The following is a 22014-nucleotide window of genomic DNA, read 5'->3' on the forward strand; positions in this document are numbered from 1 at the left end:
TCTCAAAATTAGATATAAATTTGGATTTAAATTTATCGGCCGATATATCGGTTATCGGCCTTCAAAAATAAAGAATTATCGGTTATCGGTATCGGCCAAAATTTTCATATCGGTGCATCCCTAATTTATAATGTTACAAATCGATTATCTGAATATTTTGTGGGGTTTTTTACATTTGTGAATCGATTCAGAATCGTCCACGTCCGCGATGCATCTAAGAATCGTTTTTTCCCCCCACCCCTAGTTGAAGTAATGGATAGCGAGAGCCAATTCAGTTTCAAATGGAAATGATTGGTTCAAGAATCACTTCCAAAACTCTTAAACACCCATTTTACCTGAAAGCAGATCGAACAGATGTCATTATGTTGCTGGAGTTGTAAAGTGGAAGCAGTGGGCATGTTCTGGATCTTGTGAACTGCATCTCTGCGCAACAGGAAGCTCTGCCAGCCCAGCTGGGCCCTTAGCCACACGTTATAGTAGGAGTGAACCAGGATGATGGTGGAACCCATTACGGTCCATTCACCAAACAGGGTCTCCGAAACCCCGTAGGCCACCACGCACACGGCCACCAGGAACTCCAGGAGTCGGTAGGTCCCGTTGACGATGTAGATGACTTCATCCATGTTCTCAACCGGAGCCTTACGAAACTCCTCCACCATGAAGAGGATGTAGATCAGAAGGGTGCCGAGAACCTGAGAGGAGTGCAGTCCGTGTTACTATATTATACATGAATGAATATACAGATTTATTATTTATTTTAGGGCTGTCAAAAATATTTAACACAATCCAGCATCAGTTTTCCCCCTTCTTGGCCTCCTTTGGGTAGCAATACAGTATACGAGGGGTCGACAACCTCTTTGTCATGAAGCGCCATTCACAGTCACTCCTCCCAGATGAATATTTTAAATATTCGATCAGATCAGAGTAAGCACATGAGGTGACCGGGTATGCATGCATCAGTCATTTTGATGTGTGTGCAATGTTTAACAGAACTTCATATACTTGACTGAATATCTACGAGATGTAATGAACAATGAATAATTAACTGTTTTGTAGCTATACAAACACTTAAATTACACTTTTATTTATTTTTATAATAAGAAGATTATATGAAATATAAACATTTAAATGGTGGCTGTCATAAAAAACTTGCCAGATTTATTCAAATATGCATTAAATATTGAAGAACATTAAGATTATAATGCATATGTAATATGATGTATATATTTAGCAAAATGCTCCTCTCTAGTTAGGGTTTTCTGAGGTAAATATGACGATACATGACATTGATTACAAGCTGTTTAACTGACGTCTTTCCACGGTTGAAACGCTGATTGAGCGAATCAATGTGTCATGATCCGGATTTCGATAAGTTGTACTCTATCTTTAACACACTTTCAGATGCTCATTCATGTTTATTTGGCGCTGTAACTGGTATTATTAAGCCGGAAGAGAGATCAGCCCTGCTGCTTCTCCAGAGCGATTTATGTTTTTGAATTTCTAAAGAAAATGGACGTAATTTGAAAATTGAGACTTTGTTTCATATCAATAGTAACAAAGGACAAAGATTATTGCGATTTTTTTTGGATGCGCGCAGCCGTGACACAATGTTACATTCATTCAAATGAAACAGGATGACTAATCGATTCAAGAATCGATATCGGTTCGTAAAAATGAGAATCGATAAATATCGAGAAATCTATATTTATTACCCAGCCCTAGTATTTATTCCTCCTAACTTAAAGGGAATGTCTAATGCTAGTCCATGCATACTGACTTATTTACGCTGTTAAGGGCCGTACACACAGTTCTGTTCTGAGGAAAGATTACCTCAAACTGTAGATCTGTACTTTACATGAATGAAATGCATACACCTCTCTCGCTTTTGCTCACATGCCAGCAATTACCCCTCCGCATGCCAGTGTTGCCGACCCCTGCAGTATATGGTCACGCTCTCCGGGTTCGACTCACCAGCCCTGGCGACGTGCGAGAGAGCGGCCGACCGAGGATGGTCTGCATGTATTCCTATTCTATGATCAGCCAATCAATCATTCATTCAAGTGCTTTTAAACCATTCAAGGGTGATAAGACACAAAAAAAAGAACTCGATTCATACTGTATCGGCATTTGCATTTTTGTTCTGTTGTATTTATGTTTTCTCGCTTGTAGTTTGCTTATTCTCAATTAAAAAAACAGAAAAGAAATCAATCACGATTCATGGCTCGACATTAAGCCTTGTCATGTGCTTGTCCTTGTCCAGAATAAAAAAGCAAAAAATAAATAAATTATATACATTTTATTTTTTATTATTATTATTATTATTATTATTCAGGACAAGCACATGACAAGGCTTAATGCGCGTGTATATATATATATATATATATGTGTATATATATATATACACACATATTCTGAAGCGATATTTTAAATCAGTGTTCCATCAGCTTTTACATACTTAAATCTGCATATTTTTGATAATTACCCCAGTGCTGTTATTTACCTTTATTATTACAATTTTATTATTACAATTTATTATTTATTTATTATTACAATATTTATTATTACAATATTACATTTTATATTATCAATATTTTATGTTATATTATCAATATTATCAATATTACAATATTATATGTATTACAACTTTATTATTACAATATTACAATTATTTTTTTTTACCTTATTAAAATGTCAGAGTCTTACAATAAATTGACTTATAATAAGACTATGGGACTCTTACCAATCAAATTAAATTATTTGCACAATTACAACAGCAATAAACTATGGCATGAGTTTTTGTACATTTTTGAATTTTAAAATGCAATAATTTACTAAAACAGCAAAAATAATAAAATGAAAGAAATTTAACCTACTACTACAGCACTTGATCTACTAACAAAAAGCGCTGTGATAAAGTGTTTATTTATACGTGTGCTGTGTGTGAGGTGTGTGTACCTGCAGTGACGTGAGAATGCTGGAGGAGATGATTATGAGCAGCCAGAAGTCCATGCGGAAGAACTGGCAGATCATGTAAGCCATATAGGCAGGGAAGATCAGCAGGAAAAGACACAGGCTCACTGCTCGGAAGTGCTTCCACAGACTCCTGTGAGAACACAAGAAACAGGAAAAGCTCAAGATACAGCTCCTCAGACATAGTACTCGAGAAGAATTATTTCCTGATTAAAATCCGTATAAAAACAACATGTTTTAGCATTAAAAACATGCACACTGAAACTTAAAAAAAAGAAACAAGAACGTGCATTGAGAACTACACCAGAGTATCTCTTTTATTCATATGGTCTCAAGATTTTTCTTGAAAAATAGTCAATTCTGTAATTGTCACTACTCCTGACTAAACCCAACTGTGATGCTTTTATTCTCATATTTTTTTATATTTTAATTTTTTATAATAATGTTTCTAGTTGTATTTGTATATGTGCACTGGAAGCCTCAGCACCAAAACAAATTCCTTGTGTGTGCAAGCACACTTGGCAATAAAGCTCTTTCTGACTCTCATTCTAATGATTGACCAGCCCAAGGTATCTTGAGGTGGTGACCATAGACCTCCATTATATGACTGACAGACAAAATATCAAAATTGAAACTACTGCGGAAACAAAGACACCTACATCTTGGATGCCCTTGAGGTGAGCTAAAACATACCAAAAATTAATTTCAAAGTGAACTATCCCTTTAATTCTGTTCAGGCATGATGTAGGCAAGAGGTGCTAGGGCTCTTACTTGTCTCTGGAGGCCCCCAGTGCTAAAACTATAGGGTCAGCAATCTCCAGCATGGACTGTAGGATGGAGGCCACCACGATGAAGAGGATGATGCTGAGGAGGAAAGCTCTGTGAATGACCTGGAGCTCAATGAGACCAGTCTGAACAGCCAAGATCAGTAGAGTGATCCCCTCCGTCATGCCTCTGAAAACCAGAAGAGAAAGGCATTACTGGATACACAAACTTTAACACAAGTCTGCAAAAATGTCATGTTTTGAAAAGGAGTATCGTAAGCCTATTTGGTTGGATGTTTCTCACCTGTGCATGGCGTTGTCATTCATGAAAGCTCTGTAACCCTGCAGGTAGAACTTGCAGAGAGTGAGGACGCCCAGCGCCACAAAAGAAACCGTGAAGACCAGCCCCAACAGTGAGTAAGGAGTACTACAGCACTCAGCGATACTGCAGAGAACACACACAGCCACAAACTAAACATTCACATATGCTAGATATTAGGGGTGCAACAATTCGTCGACGTTGTCGACAAAAATCGATAATAGAAATAGTAGACAATAAATTTCATTGTCGAATTGTCGCCAGACATGTTTTTTTTTTCCGACTGAGCACATTCGCTTCTCTGCTGAGCGATACCATACAGAAATGGCAGTGTCCAACGCAGCAGCTGCACATACCAAAACATCTAAAGTTTGAGAGCATTTTAGCCTGGATACGGTGAATAAAAAGGTTGCCTGTATCATGAAAAGCAGTCCTAGCTATCACGGCAGCACCTCGGTGATGCACAAACATTTAAAATAGGGCTGGGCGATATGGCCAAAAAAAATTATCACGAAAATTTTTTTTGATATCAGTCGATATCGATAATTATCACGATATGTCAAGTATTTATTTTTTCAAGTTTAAAGGCATATTTTTGCAACTAAGTGAAAGTTGTAGGCTATAAACCAGAGTGTTAATTGTGTTTTTAAACTACTCTTTAAATTTATGTTCATTAACAAAAACAGTAACATCTGTTTTTTTTTTTTATTATGCAACAACCACATTTTTATTTGGTAAAAAGTAATATTCTGACTGTCTGAGTTGTATTCAAATTAACCATTGGTCATCCAGTATCATGCATTTAGATCATGATGACCACAGATAAAACCAGGTATAGCCTATAACTTAGCTCCTCACTATAATGGCATAACTTGATGGTTTCTGTATTTTTTGTTTGAAAAACAATAGCCTAACAGTTAAATACATTATTAAATACTGTACTTATATTCCATTAGTCATAATACATTGTCTACATTAATAATATTATACAATTCAATATGTATATCCCACATTTCATGGTGCAGTTAATATTACCAGGCTAACCTTACAGTAAATCCATGGTAGGCTAAATGGATTCAGTATCAATTCAGATTCTGACTGGATCGTTGCACGTTGCAGTGTTTCTCCTTTTTGTCAGCATTGTTTCATCTGCCTTTAAACTGGTTTAAACTTCACATTTGTGTTCTTTGTTGAACTCAAGTGCTTCTCACTGGATCTCGTGAGCAAAACGATCAGAGGCGCGTCTCCGTGAGCTCGCGCTCCGCTCAATGCACTGCCATTTGGACTTTGACCCGAGCGGATAAATGCTCCGTGTGGCGCGCGCGGTTTAAATGAGTTTCGTTCCGCTTTTGACGCATAAACATTATCGAACATTTATCGACCTCTTGATATCGTTTTATCGAGGAAAATTATATCGCGATAATTATCGTTATCGTTTTATCGCCCAGCCCTAATTTAAAAAGAAAGCACGTCGGACAGTTGAATGAAACGGAGTTTGACTCGCCTCGGCAAGATTTACTGTATTTTCCGCAATATAAGGCGAATTTAAAAGCCTTCAATCTCCTCAAAAAACGACAGTGTGCCTTATAATCCGGATCTTCTTATATATGGAACAATTAGTTAACAACGCCCCGCGTTATTAAATTCGCTCGCGAACTCGTGCTCGTGTCCATCTTATGCCTGCTTTGTCACACGGCCAGTTCAACCTCGTATAAATCAGGTTATGTGTGTCTCTCGCTCACGAGCGCTCACTCTTAACAGACACACTGTCCCCGGCGCTACTCGCGCGTCACAGAACGCTCATAAAGCGCTCCCCGTTCATAGTAACCGGGTCGTCTCACACTCTCATTCATAACAGCCAGCTGTAGCTGACGAGCCGCCGTAATATATGAGTCCAGGCTGCGAAAGTTACGTGCACGCCCCAGCGCGCTCACACTAGCTAATAAACGCCTCACCAGCTCCGGCGCCGCGCACTACATTCCCTTTGCACATCTAGTTGATGCATAACGCAAAGTCGCACACCCAGTCAAACGTGTGACTGCAGTATCTTATGCGCCTCATAATCCGGTGCGCCCTATATATGAAAAATGTTCTAAAATACAGGTCATTCATTGAAGGTGCGCCTTAAAACTGTGGAAAATAGGGCAAATAACATGGAAGTCAATACGTTTTGTTTTGGATCACGAGTAGTAAAGTTATTTTGCAACAGATTGACCACTGAATGTATCTCACAAAATGCACTTAATATTTTTGTTTACTGTTTTATTGCTGCCAAAGTGCCTGCCCCTGGTTTAGCTACAGGAAGAAAATGTTTACTTGATATTAATTAATTTTTTCTTGTAAAACAAATGTGCCTGGCCTTTATAAAAATGATAGAGTTTCTCTATTTATACATTTATGTCTATACTGACCAAGCACTCTGCCTAATTGGTTTTAGACAGGGCATTTTTTATTTACTTTTAGTATGAATCGACCTATCAGCAGCAAAGTTCAATAAAATATGCATTTTTCATTGAAGTACCCCCTTCTTTCTTGTGTTTACTATCATTTTCCACAAAATTAAAGCAATTCATGCTAAATTTTAGAAAAATGTAATAATTATCCGATTAGTCGACTAATCGTTTCATTAGTCGGTGACTAGTCGACTATTAAAATAGTCGTTAGTTGCAGCCCTACTAGATATTGTTGAATTGTGTTCTACTGCCCTAGTATCCAGTTTGGTTTATGATAAAGGAGCTGTTCTTAATCTTTGTTGCAATGCATTCACGGTAGAGCCAGACCGATATATCGGCAGGCCGATATTATCGGCCGATATTAGGCATTTTCCAAACTATCGGTATCGGCAGTTATAATGGCCGATAAATGAATATTTCAAAAATAAAATAAAAACGGACAAAACACGCTTGAACCATGTCATGAGAGTTGGAGTTTTATAGTTTGTCCACCAGAGGGCACTCTACACCAACACTCGTTGAGTTGGTCACGATACATACATTGCTTGAATAACAATTAAAAGAACATCTGCATCAGTGCTCTTAACTCAAATAAGCATGAAAAAATTTGTGACTATCATGTCCAGTTTTGCTGCTGTTAAATAAGCCGAGAGTGAAGTGGAATTAGCTAGTAATAGTTACGTTACGTTGTTACAGTGTAGTTGACCTACTGTCCTTTTAACTTTTGACCATATGACTGAAGTATTTCTTTAATAGTGCGTGACAGTTCTAGCAATGAGACGTATCATCTCTCCTTGGCCTGTTATATGAAAATGTACAATGTACAATTTGCAGTATGACGTTATCCATTGTTAAATTATGGCTCATTATAGACTAGCTAACCACAAAGCTAGCTAATACAACTCTCATCAGTTTGTTCTGTTGTGACAATAAAAGAAACACGTTTTTTTAAATGCATTAGCATATTATTTTAGTTAAAACTCATAAATAACTAATGTTAGGGAAATCTGTTAATGTTTTGTTGCGTGTTTCTGAAAAAAATAAATATCGGCCGATATATCGGAATATCGGATTTTAAAACCCAAACATATTTGTATCGGCCTTCAAAATCCTTTATCGGTCGGGCTCTAATTCACGGTTATGTGTGTATTAGGGGTGTAACGGTAACCTCATTGGCTCTTGCTGAAGCTCAAATGTGCTGCGTAACACGACATTAGTTCTCGCACATCAAGTGAACATACTTGAGCTTGCGTTTACCACAAATGATGTGTGATTTGATGAAAATATATATATATATATGAAGAGTTCAGATGCAAAAGCCTCTAAATGCCATTTGAAATTTTCTTCTTTAATGATGATTTTTATCAAACTTGTATATTTAAGTTCAGTAATTTCACTTAAATAACAATTAATAGGTAATCTTCATTGCCATTTAAGTGAAATCACTGAACTTAAATATACAAGCTTGATAAAAATTATCATTCTAGAAGAAAATTTCAAATGGCACTTAGAGGCTTTTGCATCTGAACTCTTCATATATATATATATATATATATATATGTGAAAAAAAGGCTAAATGCAATCTGTTCATCATACAAAGCAACCGAGTCACTTCAGAAATTTGGACTAAACTGCTCAATTCATTCATAAATTGATTACTTTTACAATTTCTTTATGAAGTGTCAGTTTTGTAGCTGTCAATGGAGGGACAGAAAGCTCTCAGATTTCATAATTCGAAGATGACAAGAGGGTGAATAATTAATCAAATGACTTTCATTTTTGGGTAAACTATTACTTTAAATTTGAAGAACGAGTCTTTTCTCACTCTAATATGAAGTGTTACAGTGTGTACGTGTCATTCAAGTGTGGTGCAGAAGTCAAACCTGGTGAGGAACAGGAAGAGCAGCCTCTCTCGGGAGGGCGGCTGGTCCCGTGTGCTGAAGTATGTGTATATCTGCAGTGCGAACAGAACCAGCCAGAAGCACATGAAGAGAACAGGCAGAACCAGCTGGTTCCACAGAGACATGCCCAGCGCCAGCAGACCGTACACCTCCACCACCTACAGAACACAGGGAACCAAGCGCTCAGTGATTGGCAGGCAGGAGGAAATAGGTCCACAATTTACATTTTTAAATAAAAAATGAACATAACTGAGAAAAAAATATTTAGAAAGCATAATTACATCGTAACGCCTTATTTTGCTCCCCGTTTTCATAAAACTAAATTTGAAATCTTTAATATTCAGAATGTTTGAATGCATCAAAATATTTTTTAATAGTATTTGTCAGCACCTGCACACCTTCTGGGGAAAATATTTCAATTGAATAATTCATGGCTCATCTTTAACCAAATAAAACATTTTCAATTCAACTCGCCTTTTGAAAAGGACAAACACACAAAAGAAATGTCAAAATACGTGCTATCTTGGCGAGAATCTGGAGTGAATGAATCACTGAATGTGTGATTCACTGTGAAGTCATTTTGACTTCCAATATAGTTCAGAACTAAAAACTAGGGGGACTATGTGAAAGGAAAACAATGTGTCATGGGGATGCAAGAAGTTAACATTCAACATGAAACTAAATAAGGCTTTACATATTGATTTGCTACCCTGTCGTGGGTTAATGCTGTCACGCATGCTGTGCTGAGCCCTTGCATTCGCTGTATCAAAATTATTAGTTTGCAAGAATAAATATTAATATGTTTAGGGCCCTATATTCGGTGCAAACATTCAAATTGATAATTATTAGTTCCTGCAAGTGTGAACCGCAAACACAAAAAAGTTTCACTACATTTTCTGCTAATAGTTTTTTGGACTAATTGCAAAGCATTTTTTTTAACAGATGTTAACTGTTAAACTGATGTTTTTTTTTGTTGTATCTAATTTCCATGTTTTCCAGGACTGGAAAATTGTTCCTTATATTTTCAAGATTTCCAGGTTTTCCAAGATTTTTACTTTATTTTTACAATATTACAGTTTTTTCCTGCATTTTTGATCAAAATGCAGCTTTGGTAAGCATTATACTTCAAATAATAATAATAATATTACTATACAAATTTGATTTGACAAAATGATTTTCATCTGCGGTGTGGAAAACGTATTTTTAGGACAATTATTTGCTATAAGCTTTGAACACAATGCTTTTTCTCAATCACATGCAGAACCATCCTGCAGTCGTACCTGCACCAGCTCTCGGTAGGCAGTTTTGGCCAGATTGTACGGCACCAGCAGGTTGGAGGCGATGAAGTAGAGCACCTCCAGACCGGTGAAGATCATAGCAAAGCGGTTGATGAAGACGATGGTCTCCAGGGGCACGAGGCACAGTCTGGCCACTAGGGGGAGCAGGTGTGCTGAAAACAGCCAGATCTGTTTGGTCTGCATGACGCAGGAACACAGCGTACACACCACAACCTGACCTGAGGGAGAGGATAGTCTTACTGAGCAAACACAAACGTACAGAGAAAAGTCACACTAACACATCTCAATGCTTCCTCTAAAAGGCCGCTTTCAATGTCCCTCCAATGTAATTGGCTTTGCTGTGTTGACATGGCAAATAAAAGACTCAATTTGACTTTTGAATTTGATTTGAAGCTTTTTGTGCTAGTTTGCTGCATCACAAATAGTCACTGTAACACAGTCAGTTCACACAATAGATTTGACGTTAGCAAGAGTTTCTCTTATGTGTGTGCTCTGTGTACAACATGACATGTCACTTGACATTGCTAATCATAAGGGCCAAAGCCAACAGTGATTTAGCCGGGCCAGCAAAGATTACAGGTTTTGTCTATGAAGATTTTCCGTGCAAATTGTGCTTCATTTCAAGGGAAATGTGGAAATCTGTGTTTGTGAACATATTAAAACGTCTATATATAATACAGATTTTTTTTTTACATGATTAATATTTGGATACTTCTTACAGAAGTAAATATCTTTAAAAATGACTTCTGCTCCCAATCTTTTCAACAAGAATTCTTTAAAAAGTATGTTCTGCAATCCTTTCAACCCATTGTAATATTTTACAGCTTAAAACTACTTTAGAATATTTCAGAGGAAAACCTATTATATAAATTGCTGTGACTTTCCATTATGTTTATGACTATTTCTGTCTTGCACAAACATAAAAATAATAAATAAAATCAATCACGACAACTAATTCCTGTCCGAAAAAAACTTCAGAGCTTGGCATAATTACAAATTTTACATTCATAGAATATTTGAGACTTTTAATAGAAAAATTCTATTATTTATAATTCTTAATAATTTCTTTTAAATTCTTAAAATTCTATAGAAAATCGTATAGCGCAAAGAGAAATTTCTACTGATAAAACATTAAAAAACTTATAATCCTAATTTATTTAATTCTATTATAGAAATTCCGATTTCCCAAACCTACAAATTAGAATTTTAAATTCCCTTATATTTCAAGATTTTTAAATAGTAATTTCCAGGAACCCTGAAGAACTGTTTGTTTGCTAACGCTTCCTTTTACAGTCCAGTTACCCATGTAAATACTATGTACTTATTTTAGTAACTACAATTACTGGGTAATAACTAGTACTAACCCTGAACCTACCCCTGTTCCATGTACTTGCCTTATATTAGCCAGCACTTACTAGGTAAGTACACTGTAAGTATACTGTACTGTAAAAGGAAGCGTTACCGTTGCTGTCGAAGCTCCTGCATTACAGAAGTACTGTTTTAGTGGCATCTATTACTTCCTATAAGCCTGAAAAACTGAACAGAAACACATAACTATTTCTGCTCTCGTTTGAGCTTATCTTTTAAATTGATATTCTGCCTCATCTGAATCGAGAACCCATGTTAACAGAAGCTGATTTGGCAACATTGCATTGCGTTTTACCACATTGAGAGGAAGTTTGACTCCCTTTAAAGCAGTGAATCGCCTAGAAGTGTATTTCAGGCAGTTTTACATGGAAAAGTTTGGTTGCAAGTCATTCCATTTCTAAACGCCTCATTAGTAAAAGTGGAAGCATTTCACAGGGCCTCTATTCATTAGCAAGATCTGAGATCTGCCTTCTTCTCTTTTAGACTGTGCTGTAGTTCAGCAGTCAGGTCTCTTTAACAGCAGTAACACAACACCGGTTGTACTCGTCCCTAATAACGCTTCAGGAACAAACACAGCAGTGAAGAAGAGAACAAAATGGAGTTGAAGGGAAGTACCCATGAGTGCTGTGGTAAAGCGGTTCATAGACAGGGGCTCCAAGTAGAGGGGACCCTCGAAACCGGATTCCAGCTCTCCGCGCACGTAATCCCTGCAGGAACACCAGTCATCATGAGAAGTTAGGGGTGGAACGGTACATGTATTCGTATTGAACCGAAACGGTATGGGCGACACGGTTCGGTGCACGAATTTAAATGGAGAATACACGGTACAAAAATAAATAAAACTCGCATATTAGTTAATGCAATGCGGAACTACTGTTAGATGCGCGGGTTCTTTAGGGACACATAATCTGTACCATCCGCTAGCTCTGAACCGCCTATGCTCTGAACGCGCGTCGGCTTTCAAACGTTGACTTTATTTCAAACGCGCATTCAAACGTTGGCTTTATACGCGCATCCTCGCTTTGGACTAGCGTCGAACTAGACGCGATAGACGCGAATTTGGCGCTCTTCGCGTTTGGTGTGACCGCAGGACTGTGGGTGTGTGTGTGAGAGAGAGAAAGAGAGAACAGTGGAAACAAAAATTGTTCTTATATTTTTGTACATTCACAATAAAACACAACATTGTGCTTTTGTCACACTGTAAACTCTTGACAAACTGAAACCAATTGGTTTTAATTTATTGTCCTCGGAGCACTAATCTTACACATTCTACATTGATTAAAAAAGAAAATCGAATGTGTTTTTAATGGTAATATTATTTTATACAGAAATCAATTATTTATAATTCAGATGAGACTAATATTACATTGTTAATTAGCCTAATAATGTTAATTAAAATTAAAGGAAACAAATATAATCATATGATATACAGCAAAATAATTTTAAACTAATTCAGGAACAATTACCAAACATATCGCAAGGTCTTTTTATTCATTTAATTAATAAACTAATTGTATAAAACTATTGTGGTACTGGTTCTATGCCTTTATTAATAAAACTTATTTAAAAAATACAATGCCTGCTGTATTTTTGTTTTGCTTTTCCCTCCATTGTACCGAAATCGTACCGAACCGTGAAGTCTGAACCGAGGTATGAACCGAACCGTGACTTCTGTGCACCGTTCCACCCCTATGAGAAGTACTAAACAGTTGCATTCATGTCAAAATCTGTTTTACTGGATCTAAGGGTGCTTTCACATCTGTAGTTCGGTTCCTTTGGCCCGGACTTGGGCCGTCACTTTACGTTCGAAAATGGATCGCACAATCGATCGGACGAACCAACACAAGTATCGAAAACGAAAATAGGGAATTTATTTTAACGGCCTTCTCTGCAACAGCAAAATGTACTTCAAAATTGTGAATTCTGCCGGGATTCAGAAAGTCTATAAACGGGCTATAATCGCCTATGTAGGCAAAATTTGTTTGACATTTAAGTAATCAAAATAATAATTCTAATCGTAAACAGAGCCATGTTGAATCCTGGAGTAATGTTTTATCATTGATGTTATGGCAGTCCACTCTGCTTATTGATTTTTGAGAATGTTACACACCTGTCTGTCATTGTGAACGAAGCTTCATGTTCATAAAACATCAGAAATATTACTGAAGCGCCCTCTTTAGGCATACGTTCGTCCTAATGCATGTTAGGTGTCCGTGGATTCGCCTATATTTGGCTAAAATGGAAACGTCTTTAGACATTTTACAATCGATTCAATGAACACTTATGTCACAAAAAACTATCAGGATTTTTTGACAAAAGTGACGGCACTAGTCCGGACTAAAGGTGCGTGTCGAGCGAGCGTTTTCAATTCATTTCTATGGAAGTCGAGCTTCACGCTCGCGTAGTGCATTATGGGATTGACAGCGGACTGGTGAAAGCGTTGAAAAGGTCGGGCAGTTCTTGATTTTATGCAAATATCAAGCAAAAAATGCGGTCGGCAGAGATTTTTTAAATATGCAAATTGTGCCGGAGTTTATGCTGGATTTAGTGCGTAAATAATTTTGTTTACAAATTAGATGCTTTGCAGTTGTTATATGTTAAATAATTCATTTTGGATGTGTTCATTGTGATTATACTGGCTGGGTTTATAAAAGTTTATAAAATTGATGGGATATCTTTGCTTGGGGCATTTATGTAAACAAAGCTTGTCTATTTCCGAATGTAATTGCGTGCATCTCTGATGATTATACTGTGTGTATATAGTGAAAAAAAAACCCAGATTAAACACACTCGCAAGAGTGGAGACGTTATAGCGTTGCCAGCGGCACTGAGCAGAGTTTTGCCGCTGTAGTGGACACTCACCGTCAGGGCGAAAAATTATATTTTGTCTCATTTTCAGCCATTTAGGTTCCTTTTCACACCACACGGATTGCATTTTGGTTCGTTTCATCAACTGATTTGGACCACGTGACAACTAGAGCCCGACCGATAAAGGATTTTGAAGGGCGGGATAAAGGATTTTGAAAGGATTTTGTAGAGTGCCCTCTGGTGGACAAACTATACAACTCCAACACTCATGACATGGTTCAAGCATGTTTTGTCCGTTTTTATTTTATTTTTGAAATATTCATTTATCGGCCATTATAACTGCCGATACCGATAGTTTGGAAAATGCCTAATATCGGCCGATCATATCGGTCTGCCGATATATCGGTCTGGCTCTAGTGACAACATCCACATCACTCGTTGGCCAGATAGGTCTTGATGGGGTTTGACTACGGCAGCTAGTTTGGTCCAAAAATGCGCCGTTCTTTGGCAGTTGGGTCTGTTCACGTTCTCACCACAAACGAACCACTCTAGAGTTCGTTTTAAAGCTTTAGTCCGCTTTTGGAGCGCACCCGACTGCATTCACACCTGACCAAACGAACCGCACCAAGAGGGAAAACGAAGTCTAGCGTGATTCAACCGAACTAAATGAGGCAGTTGGGAAAGCACCCTAAGTGACATTGCAACTAGATTTAAAGTGAGTGCATGCACTTGAACTGTCAACATGGGCCGCATTTCAAAAGCAATGTCATCTCCTTTTCACATCTTGTGTTAGTATACAGTCATGCAGAAGACTGCTGTGAGCACACACCTAGAAAGCTGGTGTCCAGCGAAGAGCAGAAGAGCGGTGAGCACGTAGAGGTAGAGCTGCACCAGGTGCTGCCGGGGTAAAGTCAACAACACCAGGCTGAGGATGTAACCTGAACAAAAGGGAGTCTCAATTACTGACACGAATAATCATACAAAGATATGTATTGAATATTTAAAAAAAAAAAATGCCTTATGCCTTTGGGTGGAGTCGTGTCCCTTTAAGAGACTTCACTTCTTACTGTGTTGTTTTCCCACTGCATGTTGGTCGTACCACATGACTTTGATTTGGTAGATGAAAGACAAAAAACTTCCTAACTTCTTAATATCTTATCTTAATACTAAAGGATTATGCCAAACTACTAGGGATGCACCGATATGAAAATTTTGGCCGATACCGATAACCGATAATTCTTTATATTTGAAAGCCAATAACCGATATATCGGCCGATAAATTTAAATCTAATTTTGAGAGCCTGATTACAAAAACAAAAATCTCACAATTAAATCCATGTCCCAAGTGCACATTATAATGATGTTCTCATTATAGTGTTGTATAGCCGACATGACAGATTTGCGCTGCATTGCGAACCGTATTTTAATTTTTTGAAGAGATTTCAATCATACGTCAAGAAATTCAAAAACAAACAGTTCTCAACAAGTGTCTCAGCTGAAGGGAATAATACATTATTTATCGCTTTAATATATTGGCCTTAATTTATCGGCCACATTTTCTTACCAGGCCGATAACGATAACATTAAAAATGAACATGTATCGGCCGATGCTGATATATCGTGCATCCCCAATTTTCTTTTCCATTCTTTTAAATGTTTTTTTTTTTTTTTGCTTCTTTATTATATTAGGACAGTTGTATGACACTTACATTTTATAAAAGCATTGTTCAAATGTGAGCATTTGCTATATCACAATACAAGACTACATCTGTGTTATGAATTATTAACCAAATGAACTTGCTAACGCTGGTGATTGTGAAACAGAACACCTAAAACAGTGGGATACAGCTCTGGTTTTTACTTACAATGCTGACTGAAAATGCTTACGGATACTGTTACAGCAAAAGAAAAGGTATTGATTTTATTAAAATCCCATGGGATTAAACAGTAGTGTTCAACTTGCACAAAAAAAAAAGCGTCAAGTAATGGGTCGATGAGATCTTTATTGCAGTAGTAGTGTCTTCAACCCTGCCTGTTTAACAGTGTCAGCAGTATCTGTTAGCCACACTAAACCTAAAACACTGTTCAGGCTAACAGGAAGTTACATCAAACACCACGACGGTTCATCTCCAGCACTCTTCTGCAAATATCTTTAACTGAATGAACATCTCTGGGAAAGATTCTTCCATAAAGCAAGACCTCATTTGTGTGAGGCTAGCAAGCGATTGTCCTTCTTGCGGTTGTTTATGTCCACTGCACCAAATATGCAGAGAGAATCCAGCCGATTCAAACAGGGTGAAATCTAATATACTGCAATGGACAGCTGGGTGAGCATCTAGCTTGCAAGGGATCATCTATGAAGCATTTGCTGAAGCTTGAATCACTCCAGAAAGTGCAGTGTGAGAATGCTAGTCTAGCTCTGGGACATTAGTTTATAGGTGCGTGTGTTTGTTGGAAGCAGCTGTTCTCTTTATATTGACTTCACCAACCACAGAACAATTATGCAATTGTTTACTTGGGTATGAATAAGCAATTAAAAAAAATAAATAAATAAGCAGCATAGCAATTCCCCATTTTTGGGTAGCCAGTTATAAATCAGACCAACCAAAACTCTACAAGAAAACGTTATAATTATTATAATTAAATGTCATCATAAAACCGTTCTGTTCATATTAAAATATTATGTATAAATTAAAAAAATTAACATTATTTGCATAAAATAAAAAAAGACTTCACAATAGGTTTAAAGACAAAACATGCCAATATTTGCCAAAGGATGAATGCACGTCGTGTTACGAGTCTGCATCACTGAAACCTGCTCGGCTGGATCAAGTGTCCAACACAGGTCATGCAAAGAGACGGACAGTGAGGAGAGAAAGGTGTGTGTGACTGTTTAACTTTAAGCCATATATGTTATCTGTGTTTCTTTTTTTCGCACAAAAAGTATTCGCGTCACTTGATAAACATATAGTTGAGCCACGGTAGTCACTTGGGATATTTAAACATTTTCTTCATTGACTTTCTGGGCCGTCAAGAGGCAGTCCCTTAGGCAGTCTATCTAGGACTGATCCAGCTCTCAAATTTAATCAAAAATATCTTCATTTGTGTTCCGAAGATGAACGAAGGTCTTACGGGGTTGGTACAGCATGGGGGTGAGTAATTAATGACTTAATTTTCATTTTTGGGTGAACTAACCCTTTAAGGTTTCCACTGAGTGGTACGGTATGGTACAGTTCGGTTTGGTACGCAAAAGTTGTGTCATGTCAAAAGTTGTGAATGGTACCAAAAAAACCGAACCGTACCGTACCACTTTTTGGGTACCCTTCCGTTAGGGTACCTAGCACAGTGAAAGGGTACTAATAGGTGGAGCTAGACTCACTGCAGAACGGTGATTGGTGGACAGAGTATCGTCACTCGCGCGTGCTACAAGGGCATTAGAAGCAAACAGTTGAAATATAATACTACTGTTATTGTGTCACGAATAGGGTTGGGTATCGAGAATCGAGTATCGATTGGAACCGAGACTAACTTTTCGTTTTTCCCGGAATCGTTCAAAAGTTAAAATTTCGATTCTTAGTTTCGATATTCACAGTCCGTCGACCGGAAGAAGAAACCGCTGGACAACACCAACGAAGAAGCATCTAACGGAAGTGTTGGCATAACCACGCGAGTCGAACATGAGTAGCTTACGTCGGCAGTCCAAAGTGTGGCTTCACTTTTCTAAAAATAACGAAATCTCGGCAAAATGCAAAATTTGTGACAAAAGGAGTATCTTTACAGGAGTATTTCCTTCAGAAAGGATTATTTCCTTCAGAAAGGACGTTGGTTAGCAAGGTTAGCTAAACTTTTTTGACCCTGCCTCTTAAAAGAATCGGAATCGAGAATCGTTAGGAACCGGAATCGAAACAAGGAATCGGAATCGTTCAAATTCAAACGATACCCAACCCTAGTCACGAAATTTAGTTTTACGATTTTTTTTCAGGCGAGAAAGTAGTTTTTTAAAGCTCAAATCTGTGGTTTATTTATAGATTTATGATAATTTGACTGAGATCCATTCCAAGCGATCACCGGACGCTCGCGCTCGTGTCCCCCGCCTGGAGCAGCCTTTCCTCGGCTAATCATCCTGATGTTTGCCGCTGACTCGGACGTCTCTGTAGTGGTTAAACATGAGATATAGTTCGTCTTGTATAAACCAGGTGATCTTTGGTCTCGTGAATCTATAATTCGTTCCCTGGCCAATAGTTTTGGCAGAAGGCTACGTGAAGTTTCATATCTTTAAGCGCTGAATTTGTATATTTGACTGACTGAATTGTTTCTTGATGTTATTTAAGCTTTACTGTATATCTTTTTATTTATACTTTTATAATGGCTATTTTTGTTAAAACTGAAATTCAACAAAAAGAGAAAGTTTTGTCATTTTTTTTTATTTTATTACAAGATCATCGTAGGCTAATGTTGTTTATTGCAACATTTTGTACCAATGCGATAGCCTATGCAATACATTACATTACATATTGCCTGGAATATGTTTCATATTTTTAAATTTAAGTACTTCACAATACAAGTACTTCACACATCTTTTTACTTTAAACAAATAGGAAATTTCTCTGGCATTTCTTTCTTTTTGCTGTATCGAAAACGTACCGAACCGTGACTTTAAAACCGAGGTACGTACCGAACCGTGATTTTTGTGTACCGTTACACCCCTACTAATAATACTGAAAAACCATGAACTAACACAGAGCCGGCCTTTGACATAAGCTCAATAAACTCATTGCATGCCTCTTAACTTCCAGGCAGCTCAGAAAATGTGTTTAAGTGACATTTATTTTCTAAATAAAGGAATTCACATCCTTGTCGCTGGATGTTTAGCAGTTTGCACACTAGGGTTCTGGATAAATTGAGTAGTCAAAACTGTATTTGCAATGCAAAGTCAACCACAGGCAGCCGGATCAAATCAGACACAGAATGAACTATTAAGCGTTTAACAACTCCTTCATTTTCATTACAGATGAAACTGCTGCTGAACATGACGCCTGCAACAACACATGATCGAGTGTACAATATGTTTCTGCTCATTTACTCAATTCATGAAACTTGCGTTGAAGAAATGAACCCATTTAAACGGTGGCTGTCATAACTTGTTTTCAAGACATATTTATTCAACTTTAAAAAAAGACATCATTAAAAGGTAAAAAATAGTGCTGTCAGTTAAACGCGTTATTAACGGCGTTAACGTAAACCCATTTTAACGCGATTAATTTTTTTATTGCGAGATTAACGGTCTTTTTGGCCTAGCAAACTTGGATTTTTTTTTCACATGCTTTTGCAACAGGACGTGGCAAGCGCGGCGCTATGAAACCCATTAACGTAATTTCAAGCAACGTGTTTTTGCTTCGTCGACCAAAGCGCAAGCGCAGCGGCGCACACACAAAATAGTAGGGCTGGGTATTGAGACAAATTTCACAATTCGATTCGATTTCGATTCACAAGCTTGCAATTCGATTCGATTTCAATTACGATTCGATTCAATATCAATTATTTTGGATATGGCCATTTTTCTCAAGGGAATCAAATCTCTTTACTAATGCTGTAAACTATGGGAGTCTAGTTGTAGCCTATAGGCTTCATTAGCCTAATATGAAGGTAATAATTAACTGTTTTGTAGCTTTACAAACACTTAAATTACACTTTTATTTATTTTTATAATAAGAAGATCATATGAAATATAAACATTTAAATGGTGGCTGTCATAAAAACTTGCCAGATTTATTCAAATATGCATTAAATATTGAAGAGCATTAAGATTATAATGCATATGTAATATGGTGTATATATTTAGCAAAATGCTCCTCTCTAGAGTTATTTTTTCTAGCTGACTAACGAGTTGATGTGGGTTTTCTGAGGTAAATATGACGATACATTGATTACAAGCTGTTTAACTGACGTCTTTCCACGGTTGAAACGCTGATTGAGTGAATCAATGTGACATGATCCGGATTTCGATAAGTTGTACTCTATCTTTAACACACTTTCAGATGCTCATTCATGTTTATTTCGCGCTGTAACTGGTATTATTAAGCCGAAAGAGAGATCAGCCCTGCTGCTTCTCCAGAACGCTATTTATGTTTTTGAATTTCTAAAGAAAATGGACGTAATTTGAAAATTGAGACTTTGTTTCATATCAATAGTAACAAAGGACAAAGATTATTGCGATTTTTTGGATGCGCGCAGCCGCGATACAATGTCCCATTCATTCAAATGAAACAGGATGACTAATCGATTCTTGAGATTTAAGAATCGATATCGGTTCCTAAAAATGAGAATCGATTAATATCGAGAAATCGATATTTATTACCCAGCCCTACAAAATAGCTCAACTTTTGCCGCTGTGACGACTACCAGCGCGGCCAATAGAAAATTGGAAAATTTGAAAATTGGTGTAGTGCCGCACACTCCAGGTCCTGTCTGAAAGCACCGGATTTAGCTAGACCGGAAACTATGACGTCAATGTGATTAAATATTTTAATCGTTTGACAGCACTAGTAAAAATATAATAAATGTGTTATAATACAAAATGCTGCTCTCTAGAGTTAATTCATCTTTCCTCATTTTCTTTGACACAAACAAAACAGGCATCATGACACAGAACGGAGCTTAATTACTGCTTGCAGTTCGATAGTTTAATTATTGCTTGTATGACTAACAACCAAGACCGTTCCCATCATAAAAATCTTCCCAACTCCTGACTCTGCGTTTCCACTGGCCCATTACAAGAGGACTCGAGCCAGAGTACAAACACTGCACTAGCACTCTGCTTTTCCTCAACAGAGAGCACACAGCCAGGAAAACAAGCACCCACACACACACAACATTAATGTGTGTGTAACATCAGTATTACTATCACAAACAGAAAACTAGCCATGAACCTACACTTTAAAATTGCATTTTTACATTTTATGAAGTTTACTCATCCCCATGTCACGCAATATGTCCATGTCTTTCGTTCTTCAGTCGAAAAGAAATTAAGGTTTTTGAGGAAAACATTCCAGGATTTTTCTCCATATAATGGACTTCAATGGTTCAAGGTCCAGATGACAGTTTCAATCATTTGTTCAATGAACGAAATGACTCAAAAAAAGATTTGTTCATTTTGATGAACGAGTTTGAACAGGAACGCGCGTCACAGAACAGAGCAAGGCGAGCATTTGTGCTTATAAAACTTAAATTTTTTTATTTATTTTTGAAATGGCCGCTCGTTTCGCTTGATAAGACCCTTATTCATCGTCTGGTGTCGCACTGAAACTCTCATTTGGACCCCATTGAAGTCCATTATATGGAGAAAAAACCTTGAATGTTTTCAACAAAAAAGACTGAAGAAAGAATATAAAAGCTCCTGTCGGTTAATAAGACTTGACGGATGAACTCGCGGCTCGATTGTCGTGTCAAAAGACTCTCAGTTTTATGAACATCGCCATCTTTGATATCACTTTGGCCACTGTCGCTTTGGTTTACTGATAAGAGAAAACGGGCTTGACTCCTGTTGCACGTTCATACAGACGTAAGTTGATGTGTAAACGGGACATTTTGAGACTCAAACCTGTAGGTAAATACGGTTGTCAATCCCAAAAACTGACAGTGTGAATGTAGCCTATAAGGTCTTGAAGTTCATGTCAGTGTCATTTAGTGTTTGTTGTATAGACAGGGAGAGGTTGCTTGTTGTGTTTGTACATACCGACATAATGCAGGTACAGGGCTATATATTTGTACTGGAAGAGGGGGTTATTGTTGAGACTGCTTCTCTGGATCTTCTGGAAGAAGGAGCTGACGTCCCATCGGTACAGGACCTCTAGCAGCATGATGCTGGGGATCCGCAGACCCACGTTCAGAACCGCTTCCACACGGGTCTTCATTGCCATGACCAGTAGGGCACCAAACAGGCCTCAATTTCAACTGAGAGAGAAACATAGCTTGTTTTAAGACATTCATCACGAGAGCAACTCAAGAAGTTATGCATAAATATGTATGTATTTGATCAAAAATACAGTCAGCAGTAATATTGGGAAAGGTTATTGCCATTTAAAACAACTATTTCCTATTTTGGTAACACTTTACAATAAGGTTCATTAGTTA

General features: G+C 37.5%; 1 protein-coding gene and 1 long non-coding RNA gene across 3 annotated transcripts in view; one reads left to right on the forward strand and one right to left on the reverse strand.

Annotated features, from left to right (window-relative positions):
- The window catches only part of rnf145b (ring finger protein 145b), a 28355-nt gene that overhangs the window by 4590 nt on the left and 1751 nt on the right, over positions 1-22014 (reverse strand). For both annotated transcript variants that reach the window (XM_089123800.1, XM_089123799.1), the window contains 9 exons: positions 21617-21834; positions 14711-14819; positions 11689-11780; positions 9688-9923; positions 8390-8565; positions 4039-4179; positions 3742-3924; positions 2956-3103; positions 336-692 (listed from right to left, as the gene is read on the reverse strand). In XM_089123800.1, the coding sequence (XP_088979926.1) occupies positions 336-692; positions 2956-3103; positions 3742-3924; positions 4039-4179; positions 8390-8565; positions 9688-9923; positions 11689-11780; positions 14711-14819; positions 21617-21800 (1626 nt within the window). In that variant the 5' untranslated portion in view covers positions 21801-21834. The remainder of the gene's footprint in view (positions 1-335; positions 693-2955; positions 3104-3741; positions 3925-4038; positions 4180-8389; positions 8566-9687; positions 9924-11688; positions 11781-14710; positions 14820-21616; positions 21835-22014) is intronic.
- On the forward strand, positions 8539-9754 carry LOC148970838 (uncharacterized). The gene is made up of 3 exons (XR_016147768.1): positions 8539-8618; positions 9407-9518; positions 9669-9754. It is a non-coding gene; the product is annotated as an uncharacterized LOC148970838 (long non-coding RNA).

The sequence above is a fragment of the Pimephales promelas genome, chromosome 19, assembly GCF_988280905.1.
Source record: "Pimephales promelas chromosome 19, fPimPro1.hap1.1, whole genome shotgun sequence".
Classification (NCBI taxonomy): Eukaryota; Metazoa; Chordata; class Actinopteri; order Cypriniformes; family Leuciscidae; genus Pimephales; species Pimephales promelas.